The sequence below is a fragment of the Patella vulgata genome, chromosome 7 (genome assembly GCF_932274485.2).
Source record: "Patella vulgata chromosome 7, xgPatVulg1.2, whole genome shotgun sequence".
NCBI classification, from domain to species: Eukaryota; Metazoa; Mollusca; class Gastropoda; family Patellidae; genus Patella; species Patella vulgata.
This window is the reverse complement of record NC_065885.2, coordinates 9,084,241-9,111,851: the sequence shown is the minus strand read 5'-3', so window position 1 is coordinate 9,111,851 and position 27,611 is coordinate 9,084,241. Positions and strand designations below refer to the sequence as shown.

Sequence of the window (27,611 nt, the reverse complement as noted above, 5' to 3'; positions counted from 1 at the left end):
GTCGAGTGAACGTAAAAACTCTCTCTCTCTCTCTTCTCTCTTGGTTTAGCTTGACTGCATGTATACAAGTCGGTTCGCCTGAATTACAATAGACAAAACCCTGTTGTTTGAAATAGTAGATTAATCCTATAGCCAACCTTTGCACCGGGGAGAATCTAATTATAAAACCTACATCAACATTCAAATGAATTTTCGGGTTGTCGGCCATCTTTCTCTCAATATATACACTATAATTATGTACTGTGATTTCTTCCTGTCGATTATGCAGGACGAAGGGTCCTGCAAAGAACAGTGTCTAGTTGAGTAGATGGGACAAAAACACAAGCTGTGTGTACACATTGGCGTGCACATAAAAGAACCCTTCACAGTTGGAATTCGATGAAGAAATGCCACTGTTGACATACAGTTTTTCTCCAAGCTGATTAAAACACAGATCCTATTTCGTATCGTTTTTATAGTTCAAAATTTCGTTTTACTTGTCTTTACTACACTTGGATCTGGAACATGTAGTGTAGGTCATCGAAAGTATTAAAAAAAAACGAAACGAAATATAGATCGGTATCTTTGTCAGATTGCTTTTTCTCATAGCACTCTGCATAGCAACCGATGCATTGTAAGCAAGACCCAAATCTGCCTATTGCAGTTCTTTATTTTGGCTTCAGATGGTTTATAAACTATTGTTTAGTCATTTATTCGCATGCCAAGCCTATAATCAACTCTCTATCGGATGGCCGAGATTTAAACGGATTATAAGACGATCACCATTTAATTTAAATATTTTATCTTCTCTGCAGAGCCCTGGATTAACCACATGGTCACGAGCTTGGTGCTTGTCAGTCCCTCCATCAACAGCCTCTCGCCATATTAGCGTTTAACGCAAATATGGCGGACATGGTCTAAGCAACTCAATATCTAAGCCACCCGATCATCTAGAGAGTTGATTGATTACGGGCTTGCCGTGTGAACACGTGTTTAAATAATAATTTATATAACATTTGAAGCCAGAAACACGCCCGACAATAGGTAAATTTAACTCTCGTATAATTCCTCTTTAATGGCAAGAAAATCTATATGCTGCTATTTAAAAATGTGGGTGTACATATCATTGGTAATTCCAATAGCGTATACTATGCTATGGTATACGATAGAAACAAATGCACCACGCCCAGATTATACCCGTTGGCGCGTGTAATATAAAATGGAAGTCAAGCTATATAATAAAATATAATATGACATGTCGGACTTTATTGCGATACTTTGTCCTTCCGTGATTCATTATCTCTTGCGTATTATAACCTCATCATTAAGGGAGATTAAAGAGACATTCTACACACAGGTTCATCTACTTCATACTTCGAGAATATATCTCTGCCCCAAATGGCCGGCATATCCAAAAATAAGTACATGTATACTGTTTGCTCCGAAATCTGAGAACCAGGCTTGAAATCATTCTGCACACTGAGATCCAACTACATGTACTTCATACTTCGAGAAAAAATGGGGGGTTGGATGGCTAAATGGTTAGCGTGTACGCGCTGTATCATAAAGTCTGTCATTGAGTCAACTGGCGTGGTTTCGATTCCCCAGTTGTACGTGACAAGGAGTAGGATCGCCTGTCCAACCTCGTGGGTTTTCTCTGAGTCCTCCGGTTTCCTCCCACTGCTAAAGACCCCTACGCGCAAGCGAATTAATGAAATAAAATTAAACCATATGTTAGTCTCGAAATGACCTAGTTTGTGTCGAGTGGACGTTAAACCCCATTTCTATCTCTCACTCTCTCTCTCTCTCTCTCGAGAACAAATCTCTGTCCTAAATGGCAGCCATATCCAAAAGATAGTATATTGTTTTGTAATGTGGTTCTACCCCGTTTCTCATCTGGCATAAGCACAAGGGCTAAATAAACCTATTTAATTCCATTAAATGGAAGCAGAATAAATACTTCTTAAAATTCTCGAAATATACTTAGTGTTTTCGACTAAAATCGTCGATTTTGGACTTAAAATGTCGGTCAACATGCTTATAGTGTCTGTTCTCAAGTGACGCTAACTGTAGACAGACAGCCTAAGTTTAATATGGTAATCTACGTCATAGTCTATATCGTGCTTTTTAAGACACATTCAGCGTGGTGTGGAGGGGTGGTGTGTGGTTGGGAGGGGGGGATGTTAGCGTAGAGACAAGGGTGACTCTAGTTCAGCTCTGAACGTAGTTGTAATGAGACCTACGTTCAGAGCTGAACTAGGATAACATAGGTCAATAGGTCGCTTTTTTTGGTAGAAGAAAACAACAAAGTGGGCCGAGGCCGTAAATTATGCCAGATAAAAAGATTGGGGACCCTTGCGGTCTATATTATAGAATTATGCTATGTCGAAAATTATTAAGACGGCATACCTCTTTAAATCAAATAAAGCTAATCCACACCATCCACGTTTTTTTTTTCAAAAAATTAATTATTTGATTTCCGACTTAATCATTTCTGAGTGTTTGGAGAAAGATAAAGGTTTGTCCAGTGTAATCAATTGAATACATGCTAACAATAATTAATAAATTCCGAAATGTCTTCCCAAGATTAAATTTATCCACGAATCGATTCATCATCGAGTCTCCCCAACAAACGTCGATAAAATAAAATATAAAGCCGGAGACCTATAAATTTGACACGTAGTTAGCATCAGGGCGTGGTGACCTTTTGTTTTGCTCGTGGAACAAGATCATTGGGAGGGGCGCAACAACTGAAGCGGACACAAAAACTCAATGGACAGAATCTGTTCTTCCTTCAAACTTGACTGGACGTTTCTGGCAGAATTAGCCTACCCGGAAACATTAGTTTGCGCGATATCACCTCGAGTCGAAGCGGTCATTAACCCCCGCCACCACTTTTAACGGTTTGACATGTGCAGTTAGCGTTCCTACATCTCGGTTTTATTCATATCCAACTAAGCTCGCATATTTGCACACGGCCTCTTATTGGTGAGAGAGAGAGAGAGAGAGAGAGAGAGAGAAATGGGGTTTAACGTCCACTCGACACAAACTAGGTCATTTCGGGACTAACAAATGGTTTAATTTTATTTCAATTAGCTTGCGCGTAGGGATCTTTAGCAGTGGGAGGAAACAGGAGGACCCAGAGAAAAACCCACGAGGTTGGACTGTTATTGGTTCCTGGTTTCTATACCTCAACTATTTTATAACATCCGTACGTTGATTTAGTTTTATATTATATAGTCCTATGCATTTCTTGATTGACGTGCTTTAAGTCTAAATCTTCAATACCCTATCCCACCATCCCCAATAGAGAAAATTGAGAGAGAGAGAGGGGGAGAGAGAGAGGGGGAGAGAACGTCCAGTCGACACAAATTTACTAGGTCATTTCGGGACTAACATATGGTTTAATTTTATTTCAATAATTCGCATACACGTGCGCGCTGTATCATAAGGTCTGTCATTGAGTCAGCTGGCGTGGTTTCGATTCCACGGTTGTAGCTACATGACAAGGAGTAGGGTCGCCTGTCCAACCTCGTGGGTTTTCTACGGGTCCTCCGGTTTCCCCCCACTGCTAAAGACCCCTACGCGCAAGCGAATTATTGAAATAAAATTCAACCATGTGTTAGTCCCGAAATGACCTATATAGTTTGTGTCGAGTGGATGTTAAACCCAATTTCTCTCTCTGTCTTTTTCTTTCGTATATAGTAGTGTATAGTAGGTCTATTAAGCCTGAAGGGGTTGAAATTTCAATGACATGACCTACCCACAAGACGGAAGTACGTGTAAAAAAGCATGTCTGTAAATTCTATTATACTCTTTTCACATAAATTACGTTGTAAAGTGTAATAAACAACGCGATATGTTTTCCCATTATTCAAGAAGAAATGCACGCCGTCTTGTTGCCGCGTTGGGTTATCGTATACAGAACTCTATTGGGGAATAATGCCCTTACACCATCAATTGATTTCCAACGCTTAAGTTTCAGGAATGAATTTTAACCAGTACTAAGTTGTAAGAATTATTACTCTAGTTCCTTTCGTCGATCTATAATAGTACTCCGCAACCTGGAATAGCCTGAACAGGATTTCACCGTTACCATGGCCACAATGACGTCAACGAGTAGAAATCAATGCGGAGTATTTCTCTGCGTTCAGGTTGAAGAACACGAGCTGACAATGTAAGCTGTTGGAATTATAAAAATAATTGTCAGATTTTGAAACATTTTTACTATCATTATCCCACAATTTCCAAGTGCATTTTAAATTTATTAATGTTTTTATTTACATAAAGCTGAGAAAAAAAAATACAAAAAATACAGCATACTTATTTATAGTAGGCTACACACGTTAAGTGGAAATCTATATTATATATTCTATGACGTCATTGGAACGGTTTATCGTCTAGACTAAATGCAGCTTAAAATAGCGCGTAGGGTTTTATTTGAATAGTAATATTGGCACGTGCTCGATAGATTCTTATTAACCGTACTCCACGGAACAAATTTAAATATATTCTAAAAATATAACAAAAACAACCAGAAATAAAACTTAAACCATTTAAAAAGCTAAACCAAATAAACCAGTACTTATTTCGATAAAATTGGACTATTCTATATTCCCTATTTGTTTTGTTGTAATATTCCGATGATGCAATAATAATAAATTGACCGCTAAAGGGCACCGATAAATATAAATATAAGGTTAAGTGAGTATAGGGGTTTTCAGGAATTTGAACAGGGGAGGGTGGAGACAGCATCTAGGGGATTACTCGAAAATTGTATACAATTAAAATTAGAAGCCCTTGAGACAAAAAAAAAAATCTTCTTTATAGGTTCACACGTGTATATTATGATTATAGTGGGCAGAAAAACGGTGACAATTCGCATGTTTGACGGCATTGTTCGATCAATGCACAGGAGAACAAAATATGTAAGCCCGTTACCCCCCCCCCCTCTCCCTCTCTCTCTCTCTCTCTCTCTCTCTTTCTCTCTCTCTCTGGCTGCTGACGGTCTTTGTATCGATCTAACGTTCTAGCAAGTAGCCTAGATGCACAGCCCCAACACAACATGGCACGTTTAATTGTGCAGCCTATGTTTTACTAAGATTTCAATCTGTAAATGAATGTCGTGTCTATTCTACCTCCGATTATAGATTACTGTAATGCCTTTTTGTTAAATCTGTCATAAAAGTTAACAACATGAAATGTTATAATTTCTTAGAAAGCAAGAGCAATGTATAGATATTAAGCATAAAATGCGTTATTTAAGAGATCATCGGTGGTCGAGAATTGAATTGAATTGAATTGAAACATGATCGGCATGTAATAATTCATTCGGCACACAGATATCCATCTACTCCATGCTTCGAGAATAGATCTCTGTCCTAAACGGCCGCCATATCAAAAAATTAGTAGTATACTGTTTTGTAATGCGTTTCTACGTACTCTCCATTTCACATCTGTCATACACACTAAAGACTAAATAACCTTTTTTTAAATTTTATTAATGGAAGCAGAATGTATATTAAACAAAATTATCGAAGTATTCTTAGTGTTTTCACATCTGTCATACACACTAAAGACTAAATAACCTTTTTTTAAATTTTATTAATGGAAGCAGAATGTATATTAAACAAAATTATCGAAGTATTCTTAGTGTTTTCACATCTGTCATACACACTAAAGACTAAATAACCTTTTTTTAAATTTTATTAATGGAAGCAGAATGTATATTCAACAAAATTATCGAAGTATTCTTAGTGTTTTCGACTAAAATCGTCGATTTAAGACTTAAAAAATGTCGGCCAACTAGCTTAGTGTCCGTTCTCAAGCGGAGCTAACTGTAGACAGACAGCCTATACCTGCTCTGTTGTATTCAGAATCTACCGACCCGATCTATTCAGTAAATGTTATCTGTTGTATTCAGCGTGTCATCTATTGTATTCAGTATGTCATCAATTGTATTCAGTGTGTCATCTATTGTATTCAGTATGTCATCAATTGTATTCAGTATGTCATCTATTCAGTATGTCATCAATTGTATTCAGTATGTCACCTATTGTATTCAGTGTGTCATCTATTGTATTGTAGTGTGTCATCTATTGTGTTGTAGTGTGTCATCTATTGTATTCAGCGTGTCATCTGTTGTAATCAGTGTATGTCATCTATTCAGTATGTCATCAATTGTATTCAGTATGTCACCTATTGTATTCAGCGTGTCCTCTATTGTATTGTAGTGTGTCATTTATTGTGTTGTAGTGTGTCACCTATTGTATTCAGCGTGTCATCTATTGTATTCAGTATGTCATCTATTGTATTCAGTATGTCATCTGTTGTATTCAGCGTGTCATCTATTGTATTCAGTATGTCATCTATTGTATTCAGTGTGTCATCTATTGTATTGTAGTGTGTCATCTATTGTGTTGTAGTGTGTCACCTATTTTATTCAGCGTGTCATCTATTGTATTCAGCGTGTCATCTATTGTATTCAGTATGTCATCTATTGTATTCAGTATGTCACCTATTGTATTCAGCGTGTCATCTATTGTATTCAGCGTGTCATCTATTGTGTTGTAGTGTGTCATCTATTGTATTCAGCGTGTCATCTGTTGTATTCAGTGTGTCATCTATTGTATTCAGCGTGTCATCTGTTGTATTCAGTATGTCATCTGTTGTATTCAGTGTGTCATCTATTGTATTCAGCGTGTCATCTGTTGTATTCAGTATGCCATCTATTGTATTCAGTATGTCATCTATTGTATTCAGCGTGTCATCTATTGCATTCAGTATGTCATCTATTGTATTCAGTATGTCATCTATTGTATTCAGCGTGTCATCTATTGTGTTGTAGTGTGTCATCTATTGTATTGTAGTGTGTCATCTATTGTATTCAGCGTGTCATCTATTGTATTCAGCGTGTCATCTATTGTATTGTAGTATGTCATCTATTGTATTGTAGTGTGTCATCTATTGTATTCAGTGTGTCATCTATTGTATTCAGTATGTCATCCATTGTATTCAGCGTGTCATCTATTGTATTCAGTATGTCATCTATTGTATTGTAGTGTGTCATCTATTGTATTGTAGTGTGTCATCTATTGTATTGTAGTGTGTCATCTATTGTGTTGTAGTGTGTCATCTATTGTATTCAGTGTGTCATCTATTGTATTCAGTGTGTCATCTGTTTTATTCAGTATGTCATCTATTGTATTCGGTGTGTCATCTATTGTATTCAGTGTGTCATCTATTGTATTGTAGCGTGTCATCTATTGTATTCAGTATGTCACCTATTGTTTTGTAGTATGTCATCTATTGTATTCAGTGTATCATCTATTGTATTCAGTATGTCATCTATTGTAGTGTAGCTAGCGTGTCATCTATTGTGTTGTAGTGTGTCATCTATTGTATTGTAGTGTGTCATCTATTGTATTCAGTATATCATACATTGTATTGTAGCGTGTCATCTATTGTATTCAGTATATCATCTATTGTATTGTAGCGTGTCATCTATTGTATTGTAGTGTGTCATCTATTGTATTCAGTATGTCATCTGTTGTATTCAGTGTGTCATCTGTTGTATTCAGTATGTCATCTATTGTATTCAGCGTGTCATCTGTTGTATTCAGTATGACATCTATTGTATTCAGTGTGTCATCTATTGTATTCAGCGTGTCATCTATTGTATTCAGCGTGTCATCTATTTTACCTGACCTATTCCATTTTCCATGTATTTCACCTGATCTATTGTCTTCAGTGTGTCATCTACCCTACCTGATAAATTCATCGTTTCTTCTACCCCCACCCCCCGTATGAGATCCATTTTACCTGATCTGTTGTATTCAGTGCAGTTAAGGCATTCGCTGATAACGCCCATCACATTAAATTTATGTAATCTCTCGATGACGTTACTTATCTCGAACATTCGTTATTTTGGTTGCCAACTAATTTAAGTTTTTTTTAAACGTTATATTTGAGAATTTAAGAGTTTGTATATTTCATAAAGTTTGTTGTCAACTGTAATACAGCGGAATGGTTAACGCGTGCGCGTTGCATCATTAGGTCTGTCATTGAGTCAAGTGGCGTGGTTTCGATTCCCCACTTGTACGTGACAAGGAGTAGGGTCGCCTGTCCATGCTCGTTGGTTTTCTCCGGGTACTCCTACTGCTAGACTCCTAGCTACGCGCTAGCGAACTAATGAAATATAATTGAACCATGTGTTATACCCGAAACGGCCTAGTTTGTGTCTAGTGGATGGTGACCCCCCCCCCCCCCTCTCTCTCCCCCCCCCCCTCTCTCTATATATATATAGTTGAATATTCTTGGTTATATTATATTCTATTTAACTCTCTCTCTCTCTTCTCTTCCCTGTATAGGAGCAGAACAGTAGGACGTTACAAACCATTTCATTTCTTTTCATTTCTCTCTCTCCCCCTCTCTCCTCTATTATTATAGGTGAACATTCTTGGTTATATTATATTCTATTTAGCTCTCTCTCTCTCTCTCTCTATCTATAGATTAACATCCTCGATTGTATTATATTATATTGTATTCTGTTCATGTTCGTACGTGTATCATATAGATATGATATATGTATGTATTCGTGAAGATATGGTTAATAAACGACCGGTAGATATTATAGGCTATATTAATTAATAATACGGACAGAGGGGAGTATATAAATCTATAAATAACTTGACCGGTACGGAAATACACTTCTTGATAGATCACATTTATTACTATCATATATACATGTCACATGATTCAGCACCCAGTATGCGTCACACTTAAAATATGCTGATCATCCATTTTTCTCATATCTAATTGTTACGACTTTTAATCCACGCTAAAATGGAACCAAATTGATTGATAATCATTTATTAAAGATACATTATGGGAGATTAGATAACGAGTTGACAGTTCTCGCTATAAAAGTTAAAAACTAGATAATGTAAAGGCAATTTGCTGAAAATTTCAGTCAAATTGATCCACTATGAACCGAGAAATAAGTGATTGAAAGTTCCGCATAGTCTCGGTCATCATTACTAAAGTCGGTACGACAAAAATCATAGTCTCGATTATCCACTTAATCGTTAAATCGAGAAGGAAAGTTATGCAGCAAATCGTATCATAATCCAACAAATATCGCAGGCTATAGCGTTGACATCGAGAGTTGATTATGGTCTGGATACAGTAATTAATGTCTAATTAATAGTTTATATAACATTTCAGGCCTAAAGAAAGACCTACAAGTACAATGGGCAGATTTAGCTCTTGCATAATGTATGTTAAAAGAATCAAACCAAAATACAAAATATCAACGATGGATAATCTCCCAGTTCTGATTTAATCGGGCTGAAAAGTGTGGCGCTGGCTTATTTATGTTTTCGGCAGAAGATGCCAAATGTTGTATTTATTCAGTTCATTATATCCTTGTAGCCTAATGTTGTATTTATTCAGTTCATTATATCCTTATAGCCTATTAGTTTTAGTGATCCAGCTTTCATAATATTGTAGTTCTCTGTCAATTCAAAATATCTTAAATGACGATCATTAGCTTCGATCATAGTGGATCTTAAAATTCCCAGGCCAGAACATAGCAGGGTTAGCTAGCATGAGTCTTAAAGTTCCTTGAGGAACGGAGCGTCCGATCAGAGACGGTTCCTAAAGGAACTACGGTCTTGCTAACCCTGTTAGACAAAATTACCAAGAACACCAACCTATCCTCCATCAACTTCACGTCATTATCTTAATATGCATGCAAAATCAATATATAGAGAGAGCTGTCTAAAAACCGGTTTGAACTCCTTCGCGATGGGAAATCGGTAAACCCAGAGAGAAAGAGAGAGAGAGTAATGTCCTATCGACACAAACTAGGTTATTTCGGGACACGCAAGTCTACTCCTTGTCACGTACAAGTTGGGAATCGAAACCATGCCGATTGACTCAATGACAGCCCTTCTTACCCAACGCGCACGACACCCAACCCCCCAGAAAAGGCAAAGAATGTTCAAGCGTGGAAGGTCAAGGGAATTAACTCCAGTTAACAACCTCATTTTCGACCATAAAAAGACGTGAAATTACAAGGATTCACACCAATATAGAAAGGCACAACTCAGGTCTCTCATACAAAACTATTTTCTCGTAAAACTCAACGTTTTCTTCCTAGAAGTTCTTTAATCATTCAATTATGAATATTTGCCTGAAAAGCGATTTAAAATCAACAAAAGTCTTTCTTGTGATTAATGAATGAAACCCAAACAAAACATATATGTTAAAATATTTTATATAGCAAGATGTAAATTATAATAAAAATATATTGAGTTTCCATAGAAACGTCTTAAAATATAAAAACGTTGGCAGTGATGAATAACAGAAAAAAGTTAAAGGAACATATTGGGATTTTCCTGCAAGTCTGCTTAGAAACAAAAGAATTTTGCACAGTCAATTTCCACTGAACTCCTTGAAAAAAACTTGGCACCATCAAGGCTACAAGCTATAATGTGTAAAATTCGTATAGAACCCTAGAACATCTACACAGACAAACATATTCACCAAAATCTCAGGTCGTCTCTTGGTCCCATTCAGGCTACAAGCTATAATGTGTAAAATTAACAGATTCACCAAAATCTCAGGCTACAAGCTATGTGTAAAATTCGTATAGAATCTTAAAACTTCTACATCTTTACTCATGAACAGATTCACCAAATCTCAGATAGTTTCAACAACCAGACGATGTAAAAACTTATATTTTAGGCTTAATGAATGAATGGTGTTTAAAATAAACTACAAGTATTATACTATATCCAATTCCTTGGGCCCCTATTAAACCAATCTGATTAAAATACAGGGGCCTATTTCACGAAATTTTAACTAAGATAAAATCCAAATTTTAGTAATTTGATTGGTTAATATTAGATTGATTTAAGTGCTTAGCCAATCAAAATTGAAGTATCTACTAAATTTTGGATTTTATCTTTAGTTAAAATTTCGTGGAACAGGGCCCTGATCTATATTTCGTTTCGTTTTTTTTTTTTTTTTTATAATTTCGATGGCCTACACTACATGAAGATCTGACAAGTTATAGCGACGTGAGTTTACGTCTGGGGTCAAACAAGCGGCTTTTGATCCTATGACGTCAGACATTAATTAATCAATCAGCGTTGACATTTCTAGTGGTTTACCCAGAGTTCTGTGCATTAAAAGGCCAAAACTTCCCGTAACAGACCGTTTCATTGGCTAATCCCTCACATCATCCAGAACACGTCAATGATAACAACTCTTCCAGATCCTAGTATAGTAAAGACAAGTAAAGCGAGATTTTGAACTATAAAAAAGGAACGAAATAGGAACTGGCCCCATGTTCACAAAGCATTCTCAGACGTAAGTTAAGAATTTACTCAAAATTGTTCTTCTTATTTTAACTATAATATAGCCCTTTATAAAACTTTTGTTTCTTTAATGTAGCAAATACATTGATAAGAAAGTATATGCAAAGTTTTGTGTTTCTGGATCAAAAATATTTCTCATAAACAGTGATTAAAAGTTGAGTAAATTCTTAACTAAAGTCTGAGAATGTTTTGTGAACCTGGGGGGCCTGTGTTTTAATCAGAAGGCTGTTGAACAGAAGCACACATTGAGACTATAATTATTACAGTTATAGAGTTATAACAATACATGATATACATATAGATCTCAGACTATTAATTACACAACAGATTTTTAAACAAAAAAAATCAACAAGAAATAAAAATAAACAAAATGTACAAAAACAATAAAATGGTGGCAGTGAGAACAATAACAAAACAATTTTATATTATTTACATCCACAAATATAACCAGACAAATGGTGCTGGAAATAAGACACCCTCATCAATTAGAATTATACGCACAATTTTATATTATTTTCATCCAGAAACATTACCAGACAAATGATGCTGGAAATAAGACACACCCATGAACTAGTTTTATATTATTTACATCCGCAAACATTAGCAGACAAATGGTGCTGGAAATAATACACACCTATGAACTAATTTAATCAATTTACATCCACAAATATAACTGGACATATACATCACTGGTCCCGGTCACCATACACCACTGGTCCCTGTCATATACACCACTGGTCCCTGTCACCATAAACCAGTGGTCCCTGTCACATACACCATTAATTGGTCCATGAAATACACCACTTGTCCTTGCCACATACACCACAGGTCCCTGTCACATACACTACAAGTCCCTGGCACCACTGGTTCCTGTCACTTACACACTACTAGTCCCTGTCATATACATCATTGGTATTTGTCACACACACCACCGCTCCCCATCAAACACACCAGTGTTCCCAGGCCCACACACACCAGTGGTCTCTCTCACATACACCACTGTTCCCCGTCCCATACACCACTGTTCCCTGTCCCATACAACACTGGTCCATGTTACACACACCACTACTCCCCCGTCACACACACCAGTGGTCTCTGTCACATACACCAGTGGTCCCCGTCACACACACACACCAGTGGTCTCTCTCACATACACCAGTTCCCCGTCCCATACACCACTGTTCCCTGTCCCATACAACACTGGTCCATGTTACACACACCACTACTCCCCCGTCACACACACCAGTGGTCTCTGTCACATACACCAGTGGTCCCCGTCACACACCACACCAGTGATCTCTGTCACATACACGACTGGTCCCTGTCACATACATCAGTGGGTTCTGTCACAATTCAGGTTTTATCGAACACCAAATTTCATAGTTTACAGATGTTTCAACTACCAATGTTTCTGCCACATACGGTAAGGTCACATAGCTTAAATAGATGCTAACTAGTGCTAACAGTTCGGGTTACAGACCTCTCTGTTCCCTGAACATCCAGGTAAATAAAAAAATCATTCTCCAGGCATAGTAAATCTGATAAATGTATAAAAATATAAAATATTAAATGCATAGTTTTAGTCCCAATCAACTTTGAGCAACATTTTATGAACAATAATGAGTTTTCGGATAAATATATAGCACGATTAGAATCATCAGCAGTTCAAGACGCTGTATATCGCCAAGTTTGACGGTTTAAAGCAGTGATTCTCAACCAGTGTGCCGCAAGATCTTTCTAAGTGTGCCACGAAAATTTTGAACGGCACACTAAGAAAATGCAAAAAAAACATTGAGTATTCACTGGTGTCTACTGATAAGTTCATAGCTGTGTTTTTCTTTATTTAGTTTGAATCATTCTATGTGTCTATGACTAGTCTCTGTCTGTTTTATACCGTCTGACTTGCCATGCTTTTATTTTGAAAAATTCAAATATTTTTCATATATATTTAGCCAGGTGTGCCACTATTTTTTTATGTGTTTCAAGATGTGACCTTGGCAAAAAAAGGTTGAGAACAACTGGCTTAAAGGGACATTAGGTAAGATTAGATAAAGAGCTGACAGTTCTCGCTATAATAGTTAAAAAATAGATAATGAAAAAAAATGTACTGAAAATTTCAGTCAAATTACTTCACTTTATGGTTATATAGCACGATTTGGTTCATCAGAAGTTAAACGTGCTGATCACCAAGTTTCATGCCTTAATCCGCACTATAATATACTCTCATTAATCATTTAAAGCAGCATTATGGAAGATTAGATAAAGAACTGACAGTCCTTGCTAAAATAGTTAAAATATAGATAATGTAACAGGAATATGCTGAAAATTTGATTCAAATTACTCCAATCTTAGCTGAGAAATACTAATTTAAAAAACACTGTAGCCTCGATTGTTATTGTTACCGTTGTTACGGTAAATCATGAACGGTCTTTAGACTGCAGATCAGATTCAAATCAGATGGCAGGCTAGCTTTGACATCGAGAGTTGATTATGGTCTTGTCATGAATGTTAATAAATATCTAGTTAATAGTTTATATAACATTTCAGCCTGCAATAGGCAGATTTAGCTCTTGAATAATGTGTGTTTAACATTTAATTAAAATATCAATCGAATTATCATCTGCAGAGTAGGCCTAATATTGACAAATACTGAACTCATATTCAACTTTCACAATATTGTAGTTTACAACGGCTTCAATTTCCCTTAAATAACGATCACAAGACCCAGCATTTTTTACTTAATCCCCGGAGGCTTACCAGCTGAAGGAGGATCCTGGCCTGCAGCCCCCAAAGTCCATGGCTTAATCTGTGGGCAGGTCGGCCATATTTAAAGATCACCTCGTCCTGCTATAAATAGTTACGGGGTAGCCCTTTCTAAAAATACACTTTTCACTGCAAGTACTGAGCTAATTCTGATCAAATAAACAACACGATCATATCTAAATAATCCAGGAAATTGAAACCCTGAACCTGATTAATCATGCATAAGAAAAGAATGAATTAAAATGAAATGAGCAATAAAATAGGGGAATACAAAAATGTTTAAAAGCAAAAATGATTGATAGCTGCAGATTGAAGGATGGAAGCTTCTGTTATATTCTGATACATGATCCATATCTTTCAGCCTGATCCTATTCCAGGAAAGAGATAAACGTGTGGCATTCGTAGTGAGCTTTTATATTCGGACATCTGTGACATCTGATCCATGTGTATGGTTGGTGTTCGCGAAATTTTCTTCGATACAACAGCATTTACCTGAATCACAGAAATATCAGAAAAGATAAAATGTGGTTTACCATTCTCCTCCAATCGGGCTGATGAAGATGAGTGAAAAGATAAAAAAATGAGTGAAAACTAGGTCATTTGTAAATTTGTATTTTAATTTGCATTTCAATTTTGTATTTTAATCTGTATTTTAATTTCGACCAAAGCTGTTCAGCAACACAGAAAAAAATCGGAGATTACAAAGACGTATTACGTATTATGGATACAATAAAGACTTGCAATAGGCAGATTTAGCTTTTACATAATGTATCTTTAATGCAATCTGAAATTGTATAGATCATTTGGCACAAAAGTTGTGCTGCCTCTGGTATACACAATTACATAGATGTTTTTCTACGATTTTGATAACGAAACCTAGCTACTCACTCTGTTGAATAAAGTACAGATATCGTCATGTTTAGCGTGCTTCATGAAAACTTTAACAATGGCTTCAATATACCAACTACCTCGTTCACGATTTCTCCATGCATAATATCCTGAAATTAAACATTAAAGGCATACATCACAATTTCTCCTGAAATTAAACATTAAAGGCATACATCGTTCTGTGATTAACACAAAGACATTAATACCAAAAAGGTAAAAAAAAACTTACACTGTGAGCTATGATAGAAATTTCACTCTGAGAATAATGTTTCTACTCAAATGTACTCTTTCCAGAGTGGGAGAGAAATAGGGTTTAATGTCCACTCCACACAAGCTAGGTCAATTCGGGACCAACATATGGGTCAAGGAATTATTGAGCGTAGGGGTCTTTAGCAGCGAGAGGACCCAGAGAAAACCATGAGGTTGGACGGGCGACCCTACTCCTTGTCACTTTCAAGCATGGTATCGAAACCATGACACTTAATGACAGACCTTGTGATTTCAGGAGCAATGTTAACCCACTAGACCACCCAACCCCCGTACGCGTAAAACCACTTGACCAACTTCCACACGCGTTACACCACTAGAACATCAAACTTCCACATACGTTAAACCACATGACCACCCAATCTCCGCACATGTTTAACTGCTAGACCACTCAACGCCCTGCACGCTAATGTGAATACTGGACCTAATTCTTTTGACTAGATGCAGTTCCTTGCCAGTCCCTCGTCCTGCAGCAATGACAAAGGGAAACCAGGCTGAATCTTTCTCAGTCAACACCTTCTGTCTAATGAGCTAGCGCCGTTCTCACTGAACCACCATGCTCTATTTAGAATCAAAGTCTTTGAGAAATAATTACTTAAACTCACCAGCCTGTGTAGGATAGCCAATAATCATGTCGGATAAAGTGGGAACTTGTTTCACCACTGGACTACCATCTGTTTCATCTAAACTTACACCACGATCAAACGTTTCTATAAAATATACACATTTAAATCTTACTCTCATAGATTCAGGAAATATCTATATCACGGTTAGTGCTAAATCATAAGGCCAGCTAAATTTTTCGTCATAGGTCATGAGATGTAAATAGGGCTAGCACTAATCCCAACCCTAACCCTGGACCTAGCCCCAATGCTTACCCTAACCCACAATCTCGCCAACAATCACGAGCCCTAACCTTATTTACATCTCAGCGACCTTGACAGAAATTGAGCTGGCCTTAACAAATAGATTTAACCCTATATCATTATATCAAATATACAATAGAAATTATTTCAAATGTACTTCTACAAAATATATACACATTAAAATCTTACTCTCTTAAGATTCAGAAAATATCTACAGTACATGATTAAAATACAGATTTATATTTCGTTTCGGTTTTTTTTTTATACTTTTGATGGCCTCTACCATATGTAGATCTGACCAGTTGTAGTGGGAGGTTGCATCTGGGGTCCTACGAGCGGTTTTTGAACCTATGACATCAGACATTTGATTAACCAATCAGCGTTGATGTTTCAAGTAAGATACCCACAGTTCAGTGCATCGCGCGCCAAGAACTCGCTGCAACAGACCGTCTCATTGACTAATCCCTAACATCAACTAGAACACAGGTTATATAAGAACTCTTCCAGATCCCAAGTAAAACGAAATGTTGAACTATAAAAAACAAAACGAAGTAGGATATGTGTTTTAATCAGATTGTAAACATACAATACAAATCCTTGCAAACGTGGGAGATTGTGTTAGCAAAAGGACTGACCAAGAAAGTCAGCAAGGTTATTATCTATTAAGATTTAGGACTGGATAATCTATGTGTTACACAACTATTTTCCATTAAGATTTAGGACTGGATAATCTATGTGTTACACAACTATTTTCCATTAAGATTTAGGACTGGGTAATAGTCTACAAGGGTGAAATAGTCCAAGGAAATGGTCGTTTATTTTATTTACTACTTTAGATTTCGCTTGAAATCCCTCTCGAAAAAAAAAAATACAATACACATCAAACATAATTAAATTGCTAAACAAAAGGCAGTGTTTTCATGGGACAATAAAGTCGTGTCAGATTGAATTGAAAATAAAGAAGTTTTTCTGTTCAGGCAGTAGAATGATTTACGACACCTGACACGACTTTATTTTCCCACGAAAACACTGCCTTTTGTTTAGCAATTTAATTATATTTGATGTGTATTGTATAATGCGTCTCCAAACAAAGGGCCTTCTTTTAATAAGACTACAGGTATTCCTACCTCCTCGACATGCCTGTATTATAAATATCTTCGGCTTTCCACGTAATCCGCTACATCTGTTATTATCAAACAACGAGAAAACATAGTCTAACACAATCTTCTCTCCATCTGTTCCGTAAATATACCCTTCTTCTCCGTGACTCAACAAACAAATAAAAGATGCGTTACTTTCTTCATGTTTCTCCGATTTTGAAAAGTTGGTGACTTTTTCCAGGATTTCCTGAAACAGGTAAAATGATACTGACAGTATGAATATAGTAGAGAAGAGATTTTATAAAAATGATAACATGTAACATTGAGAGAAATGGGGTTTAACATCCACTTGACACAAACTAGGTCATTTCGGGATTAATATATGATTCCCCTTAGTGTAGGGGTCTTTAGCAGTGGAAGGAAACTGGAGGACAAAGAAAATACATGAAGATGCACAGTGAGTCGAAACCATGCCACTTGACTCAATGGCAGACCGAAACAATATTTTATTCATTTAAATTTACAAGAATTCCAACTGAAACGGGATCTTTTACGTGCATGCCAATGTATACTTTGGACCTTGGTTTTTCATAGAATCCGAACGACTAGACAGCTATCCTTGTCTGGCCCTCCATCCTGCACATGTCGGAAAATCCTGATGAACTTTTCGGCCAATGTAGGAATCGAACACCTGACCTCCAGGCTAGCGAGCCAGTGTCTTGCCCACTTAGCCACCGTGGCTCCAAAATTCTGTACAAATTAAAACCTAATTTAATTGCGTAATAATTAAAACTGATTTTATTGGAAATTTTTAAATAACCTACCCTTGCAGTCAGACCATCAGTATCATTATATACCGTCACATTGAAATGTAGTTGAAGGAGAAGAAAATGGATATTATCTCTGTCGATATCAGTTCCCCGTCTCGGGGGTTTACCTGTCACCTCATTAACGTTAATTATTAACGCTTCACCTCGTGGTAATTTTTTCATAGGATATGACTGAAATAAAAACCAACAAAATTAGATGATTTCATTTGTTTTAACTTTCTATGAACCCAAGATTGGATAATAAATGTTGAGTATTTAAACTATTAACTCCCCCAAAACATTCTCCATATCCGTCTTGGTATTCAGTGGCAGACACAGGATATTTGGTGATGTCAGGTTCCCACTGTCGTGCGATGCTTTAAAGGTCACCGGAAAAGGTTCATAAATTTTTTAAATAATGCAAGTAATTATGTCAACATATCCTTTCCATAAGTATAACACGAACCCGAATGTCAATATTACCTGCAACAGGTAAATTTCAACGTTAGCAATTTCCGCCATTCTCCGTGGGTAGTCGTAACTTTCCGTAAATTTGACGTCATTTTAGTCCTTCTGCTCATATTCTAGTCTATATTTCTATGTGCAGAAGGACTAAAATGACGTCACGGATTGCTTATTGACGGAAAATTCCGACTACCGACGGAGAACGGCGGAAATTACTAATGTTGAAATTTACCTGTTGCAGGTATTATTGACGTTCGGGCTCGGGTTATACTTATGGAAAGGATATGTTGACATAATTACTTGCATTATTTAAAAAAAAAATTGATGCTTTTCCGGTGACCTTTAAGATCGGATTGTCCCTATTAAGTCCACCATCTGGCACGTTTTGATACGTTCGGATAAGTTTCAATACGATCAACACAATTGCTACAACTTGATAGGACCACCACAATTAAAACCACGATTTCAATCGCAGCATTAATCGTGATAGTGGGAACCTAGCATAAGCAGAGGGAGGCCCAGGGTCCTCCTCCGAGAAAATTTGTAAAAATTGTCGTGTCAATGGTACATTGTGGTGCATATCTGGACACAAATATAAAATTCAATTTAATCAGCAATAAACAACAAAAAACTCAAATTCACACGTTTCAATGAATATCTTAGACTGTGTCTTACGGGAGGGGGAATACCCAGTATTGTTCAATTATTGTTGTAAAATATATTTGGTACTGGCATGTAGATAACACCTGGGTGATGTTGATACTGATAACAGATAGAAAGTAAATAAAATTACTGATTCTGGTAAATTTCTGGCTGTTCTGAGACTCGGTGATAAAAGATAGTGGGGATAAGCTCAAAAATTTTGTATGTTCTGGAATTTTGTTCCACTGACTCAATGATAAAAGATTGGGGAAAAAGATTGGTGTTTTGTAATATTTTCTATCAAGTACAAATTGTAAGTATATCTGTGCCTCATTACCAAAAATCTGACTGACAGATATAATTCATAGTCAGACATTTTCATTGAGTCAGATGAGGCTAAAAAGATGATCAGAATCATGGATATCCAGTATATAAGATAGTAACAGAACTCGGAACACTTCAAATTTCAGGAGGTTTTTTTACCAGATTCCAGGAGATCCTGTATAGAATTCTACATCATAATGTAATTTTTTTACGCTTCAAGAACATTGTTCGACTGACACCAGTCCATTTACGGCAACGAACTCGTGAACTTTTGAAGAAACATTTGATGACTATGATCAGTTTTATATCTTAAAATATATAGCAAAACCACAAATGTTAATTTTCCAGGAGTTTGAAGGAGAAATCTTGTGTTTCCAGGATTTTCCAGTAGTGGAAATCACATTTTCATTTTTCCAGGATTTTCAAGGAGTTTCAAGGAGTGTGCGAACCTTGTTTATGGGAAACAATCACAGGTTTTATTCTATAAGTATGACGTACCCAATATATTCGATATTCATAGTGAAGCCACTCAACATACATTATGCAAGAGCTAAATCTGCCTATTACAGGTCTTTCTTTATGTCTAAAATGTTATATAAAATATTAATTAGACATCTATTAACAAAACAAGGCCATAATCGACTCTTGATGGCATCGAATACTAGAGATTTTAACTAGATTAAAACGGTTCTCTATTTAAAAATTTAATTCAAAAATGTGAAAGCGAGGCTAAGATGCGATTATACCAGTGCCCTGGTTACCACTGTGCACACATCTTGTCAAAACTACAAACAATGATAACTTGGCTGAGAATGAAGTTTTCAATATTTTCTTTTTTTATCATCTATTTTTGAATTATTATAGCAAGAATGACCAACTCTTTATTAAACTCTTAACTAATGTATCTTTAAAGATTATGTAAGACAGCAGACAACACCCTGATGGTTTTTAGAATTCTGTATCGTTGCAAAAGAAGTCCTGACAGTTGTGACTAGAAAAGAATTACCTGTCTTTGATTCTCTATAAAGAACTGCCTGGTTGAACTTTCTACACATACATTAACAGGTCCATCTGTTAGATCTATATCATTATCAACCATATTATCACATATTACACGCTGTTCATTTGATACGACTTCTCTTCTTATCACTGGTTAAAATATGAAATATAAAATACCCATATTAAATATTCTATCATTTTACTATTGGGCTTTCCCTTTTTCCATTAAAGGACAATAGTAGTGTCAGTCATTATCATGTGATAGAACTGGTTAAACACATTCCAAATATAATTTTAACACAGATATCATTGCTACGATAGATGTGTTATTAAGATTTCAAGAAATGGAAGTGATGAACGCTAAAGAAAAACTCAAGTTATCCTTCTGTTTAACTGACATTTGGTCTTCGAAGGAATTATTAGTGAGAAGAAATTCGCCTGTGTATCTGTTATCACTCGTCACTTCAGTCAGTTACTGGTATAGAAGGATAACTTGTGTTTTCCTTTTGCGTTCGTCACTTCCTATTGTTGAAACATTGATTACTCACCTATCGTAGCAATGATCTTTGTGTTAAAATTATATTTGGAACAGGTTTAACCAGTTCTATCTCATATGTGATAATGACTGGCACCAATATCGTCCTTTAATACAATATAATTGTGGTACCGAGATTCGCAAACAATTTAACATTAGGTCAGTCTCAGATAGGAAATCTGTCTTCATTACCTCAGTCGGTGCAAAACAGTAGAATGTTTTAATAAACCCCTTTTCATTTCAGATAGGGAGAGTGAGAGAAATGTAATTTTAACGTCCACTCAACACAAACTATGTCATTTCAGAACTAACAGACAGTTCAATTTTATTTCAATAATTCGCTTGTGCGTAGTGGTCTTTAGCAGTGGAGGACCCGGAGAAACCCCACAAAGTTGGACAGATGACCCTACCAATTGACTCAATGACAGACCCTATGATACACGCTCATGCATTAACCATTCGGCCACCCCCCCACCCCACCCCCTATTTTACATAGAAAATAATATGACACTGTTCTCAAATAATGTTCAGTTTCCACTTTTTAGTAGTACACACTCGGGAGACCAAGTGGCTCAGTGAGTAGGTTGCTGGCTCACTAACCTGGAGGTCCCCTGTTTGATCCTGGTGATGGCGGAGAAATATTATCAGGATTTTCTGGCATGGTTCCCCCTTGTCAGTCGTACAGGACAGGGGGCCTAGCAAGGAACAACGAATGGTCGTTCGGATGGGACATGGACTAGACAGTATTTCATCACCACGTTAATTCCATTTCACAGTGGTATCATGAGACATGTAAACTCGTTGCTATTGCCAAACTCGGCCTGTGTTTGCTCAGTTGGTGGAGACAAGTAGGCCATTAAACCCGATTCCATTTCCATTTATGTGTACATAAGACTTGCATGTTTTTTGTGAAACAAATTATGGCAAGCTTAATTTCCTTGATTCTACATCTACTCACCTGAAACATATGAATCATTTTCTACTCTAGAGTTATCTCTCTTGATTTCACTCTCTGTTGATTGCGAATCTCTTCTAGGTATCAAATTCCTCATGGTATCTAAAAAAAATATATCAAATAAAAATAAATAAAGCCTTAATAAATAAATGTTTATACAAACAAAACAGCCATCCCCTACCAGTACCAGGGAGTTCCATTGTAAACTATTTTATTTTTCAAATGATCAATGTTAATACATTTGCTGGCACCAGGCAAAACATTACATTGTTTTCAATTTTCTTAAAGGACAATATTAGTGACAGTCATTATCACTGTGTGTGAGATTGTGAGAGGATATCTGACAATTCATGAAAAAAATTGACTGTCACTATATAAGAGAACACGAAAGAAAAATAGAAAAAGTCTGTAAAATGAAATGAAATGAAATCGGGTTTAACGCCCTACTGTTTTTATAAGGTACAGAATGAATAAACACATTAGGGAATGTACAGGCTATTTCTATTTTTCTTGTGTTCTCTTATCTAATGACATTCAATTACTTTTTTGAATTGTCAGATATCCTATTACAGTCCCATATAACAACTTTTGGTCTTCGAAGGAATTATTAGTGAGCAGAAATTCGCCCATGTATCTGTTATCACTCGTCACTTCAGTCAGTTATATAGAGGGATAACTCGTGTTTTCCTTTTGTGTTCGTCATTTCTGATTGTTGAAAACTGCATTACGCATCTATCGTAGCAATGATCTCTATGTTAAAATTATATTTGCAACGTGTTTAACCATTTCTATCACATATGTGATAATGACTGGCACCAATATTGTCCTTTAAGTGTGCCTCTAATAATTGTTATTTTAATAAGATTTTTAAATACTGGTGGACGTCAATAAATTAATAAATTTTAATAAATTTACATACAGATTTAAAAAATAAATACATCACCTATACTATCACATCGTGCGAGTTTCTCCATTGAAGGAGAAACAGTTTCTGTACACTGTTGATGATTTTGTGTTGGAACAGGAATAAATTGAGAATTAGGAGTTTGACTCATGGAAGCCCGTGGATCTAATATATAATGTTTTGTCAAAAAAACTTGCTCGTTCACCATATAAGGTCTTTTGGAGGCAAGTAGCAATCTTTCTGGATTCCCATACTGTGAAACATATTTTAGGGCTATATCTCCTTCTTTGGTATTTTTGATAAAAAGTTGTGTTGGCGACAGGGATCGTGTTCTCTTGACCCCTCGGAGTTCCTCGTTCGAAACTTGTACACTGGATTTAGGTTTCAAAAACTCAGTCACGATACTTTCTTGGTCATCGGCTATCAGAGCTTCACAAAATTTGTCGAAACAGTCGGGACCACGTTTCGGTAAAATATCTAATAATTCTTCGGATTGTTCATCTGGACTTCGACCATTCTACAAAAAAACAAAACATGATCAGCAGGCCTGGAATTAATGGCAAGCATCATCAAACTGGTAACTAACATTTATAACTTCGTGCCAGATTAAGAACATCAAAAACAGTCGTTGTTGTATTTTAGAGGAGAGTCGAAAAAAGCTCCTCTTAATCAACAAATTGAAAAAATCGTTCCCCTAGAAAAGCTCTCCCAGTTTCGATAAGAGTGATGTAGAAATTAAGAAGAGTGATTTAGAAATTAAGAAGAGTGGTCTGATATTAAGGAGAGTGATTAGTTGTATGTATGGGAAATGGTTCTGAAGATCAATAACAGCATGTTAGGGGGTCATTCCTGATTTTATAAATGATAATAAACACACGATGACTTTGTAAAGGAGAGTTATTTTCAATTTTAAGGAGAGGGAGAAAAACTCCTCCTCGGTCGACATTTAAGTGAGTAGCAGGCGCCCGTGAGCGATCGCTCGCCTTAAAAAACAACGACTGCAATAAAAACACTGCAAAAAAATTTATTACAGACTAAATGACAGACAATAGAGGATTTATGCCTGGTCAAGACTGAATTTGTCAATTACAGGTACCTTATTTTCAGGCTTCATGATAAGCTAACGGTACATACATGAAAGCATTAATCAAATTCTATGATCTATTCTTTAAATGGCATTTAGTAATTGGATCATAATCAAATAACACACTATTTATGGATAACAATTACTGTGGTTTATTTCACTGCGACGTTTCAACAAGATTTTACAAGTCGTTATCAAGCATACTGTCCCTACAGTATATTAGAATATATTAGACATCAATATGGAGATGTGGCTGTCAACCTTATTAACCAAATATGTAAGTGTGAAGATAAGTATATACGTACATGCAACAGTGTTACCTTTTTAATGAGATGTAGGGACAGTATGCTTGATAACGACTTGTGAAATCTTGTTGAAACGTCGCAGTGAAATAAACCACAGTAATTGTTATCCATAAATAGTGTGTTATTTAAATTCTATGATCATTAATATCATTTTTTAAGAGATTGAGGCATGTTTATCTTCTGAGTGTGGGAGCCACGATGACTAAGTGGGTAAGACACTGGCTCGCTAGCCTGGAGGTCGGGAGTTCGATTCCTGCATTGGCCGAGAAAGTTCATCAGTATTTTCCGACCTGGTTTCCCCTTGTTAGTGGTGCAAGACGGACAGCCTGACAAGGACAGCTGTCTAGTCATTCGGATGGGACTAAAAACCAAGGTTCCGTGTATACATTGGCATGCATTTTGCAAGAGATGGATAGAGAACAAGCTAAAAACAAAAACTATTTTTTGTATAATCTGGGGCCATAATTCAGGAAGTTACAATGCGATATGAGTGAATATCGAAAGGAAACAAGATATTTGGGTTATAAACATGCATTTCAAGCTTCATCAAAATCGGATCAAAATTGTGACCTCTAGAGTGTCCACAAGCTAAAAACGTGATTTTTCGTACAATCAGGGGCCATAATCCATGAAGTTATGGTCCGATACATGCCAATATCGAAAGGAACCGAGATCTTTGGGAGATAGACCTATATTTCAAATTGTGACCTGTAGGTCCACAACCAAATTGTGGATGGACGGACGAACGGATAGGGGCGACGATAATATACGTCCACATGAAAATGTGGACGTATAAAAATTTAATGATCATATAAATATAATCTTAAAATGATGAGGCATATATTTTTTCTGAGTCCACATTCATACAAATTTCTATTTTATTCAACCTACCCTGATCGTTCTGACCATTCGTTGATTTAAAACTTTGCGGGTTATAAGCTGAGTAAACAGACCATCGTTGGTGTTTAAATTCTCCACCAGTTCTGAACGCTTCCGTATCAAAAGATCTCGATGTTTGGGATCCATCTTCAATCATTGAATCAAGTTTTACGAATAATTAGCTAGGCTAGACCATCAGGGCTACAAGTAATGAAATTAATTCTATGAACATAAAAGCAAAAATTTTAACATGGCGAAAACAGAATCGAATTAAATTCAGTTTAATAATTCAAATTGATTTAATTAAATGATTAATGCTTACAAGTCTTAATTCATTCCTGGCAACTTGAACTGAATAATTTTCTCAGTTCTAAATTTAGGCCTATATGTATGCCAGTATTAGAAAGTGACATCAGCATTTGAAATATTTCTTTCTTTGTTTCCAAAACTTTAAATCTTCTACATGTTCAGACAAGTATGATGTAACAGCTGCCCATTTAATTGGTACCGTAATTGATTGGTTTCCATGGCAACCGAGATGAGAAAAACTGTCGCTTGATTTATTTCTCATTCGGCACTACTACTACTAGTGAAAGTTTTTCGAGAAGACCAAACTAATTTTTCCTTGGACTTCGACAACTATTGAAATGGAGTGAAAATTGCGAAGTTTTTAACAGGCCATGCAAAAGGATGGAGGGGTGGTGACTGATGGATCCGGGAAAGGGGGACTATTTCATTATTTGACAGTTGACAACATTTAGCTCAAATTTGGTTTAACCCACTTGATCACTTCAATTATCCGCCATTTTTAAAAGGATCGTCCAAGTTTTGAGCTGAATCAGTTATTAACAACTTATTTCTATATAACTAAATGAGTTTAACCAAACAACTATTGCATATCACCTGTACATTCTCAATTTAACGGTACATAACACCATACGCAATAATCGTGGGGTATCGTTTGGCGCCAATTAAGCGTGTAAAGAAGTCCAGTTTTACCAGACCCTTTCCACATTCAGTTGAAAACAGCTAGAGATACTGGACAAACAGGACCACGTACCGTTATCTATATGACGTCATGAACAGGTGCCCGAGGGGAGATAATCATGTATGGGAACTGGGATCAGACCACAGTTTATATCTCCAATGATTTTATTCAATTTCTTCTTGAACATTACTGGGAATCTAAAAGAAACAAACATGTGCTGTTACAATCAGCTTATCAAAAACTGTGAGCGGGGTACAGGGGTTGTTGACACACAATCTAATTGAAAGTTGTGGCAGCCCCCCCCCCCACGGCCCACCCCAACTACACAACAACCACTATGTCTAGCCTAAAATCTAAAATAAATCTAAAATAAAAACAACCAGTCCTGGAAGTTGTATATAATCAATTAGTTATTATCATGGACTATAAAGTCCATGCAGCCTATATGGCGCAGGGCAAAAGTTTCAGTGACACCCCCCTCCGCCCCCCCTTGTTTCATACTGTAACTGCTTTGTTCAGTACCCACTCTCAGTAGATTTTTTATGATTCAAAGAATTTTAAAATACAATATTTATTAAGAATATTCTTACAAAATGAATATTTCTGGTATGCACTTAGATAATTTGCACCCCCACCCCCAAGAAGTGTCCCCCTCAGCCTCCCCCTATGTGAGGGCCCTGGGTCCATGATATTATGTAAGAGATTATAAATGATATATAAGGCAACAGTAAACTATAATATATTATTGTTTATTGATCTAAAGATCCATGACTGTATTGTGGAATAAATATTATTAAGTTCACCACCTGTGATATTCAATATTTGATTAACATGTACCCTGGTTATATAGCAATCATAACATTATCCTAGCCAATTTACCATTGGAATTGCTCAACTTGCAACTGATAGTAGCACTAGGTATTTTCAGCCAAAACTGGAAAACAGTCTTGTACTAACAACATACTCAAAATATACATAATTTGGGGAAAAGTTATTTTTAAAATATTCACTAAGCCACCCTTGGTCCCTCTGATTATTTCAGGGAAAGTATACAACAGCATATAATATTATGTACTGTACTGTACTGTACTGTACTGTACGAAACAAGAGGGGGGAACAGCAATACTCCCTTAAAAAATTAGCGGAGGCTGAAACAGGGGGGCTTCTAGTGGTTCATCAATGAGTCAACTGGCGTGGTTTCGATTCCCTGCCTGAATGTGACAAGTAGTATGGGCGTCTGTCCAACCTCGAGGGTTTTCTCCAGGTCCTCCGTTTTCCTCCCACTGCTTATGACCCCCTGCGCAAGTGAATTATTAAAATAAAATTGAACCATATGTTAGTCCCGAAATGACCTAGTTTGTGTCGAGTGGACATTAAACCCCAATTTTCTCTCTCGTTAACCCGAAATGTTATGAAAATGAATAAACCTCCCTTCGTTTCTTACTTAAAGAACTGCTGTAGAGCTGGGATGTTTT

The 27,611-nt window shown here is 36.5% G+C and overlaps 1 protein-coding gene across 1 annotated transcript; it reads right to left on the bottom strand.

The window, feature by feature from the left end:
- Positions 1 to 10,242: 10,242 nt before the first annotated feature.
- LOC126828866 (caspase-2) lies at positions 10,243 to 26,181 on the bottom strand. Its single transcript, XM_050558942.2, has 10 exons — positions 26,052 to 26,181; positions 25,161 to 25,349; positions 22,920 to 23,397; positions 21,980 to 22,078; positions 20,494 to 20,636; positions 18,072 to 18,248; positions 17,275 to 17,494; positions 15,887 to 15,991; positions 15,015 to 15,124; positions 10,243 to 14,618 (listed from the first exon to the last, which is right to left on the bottom strand). Exons 2-10 carry the CDS (start codon positions 25,293 to 25,295, stop codon positions 14,484 to 14,486), a joined length of 1,602 nt encoding a protein of 533 aa, XP_050414899.1. The 5' UTR covers positions 25,296 to 25,349; positions 26,052 to 26,181; the 3' UTR covers positions 10,243 to 14,483.
- Positions 26,182 to 27,611: the final 1,430 nt, after the last annotated feature.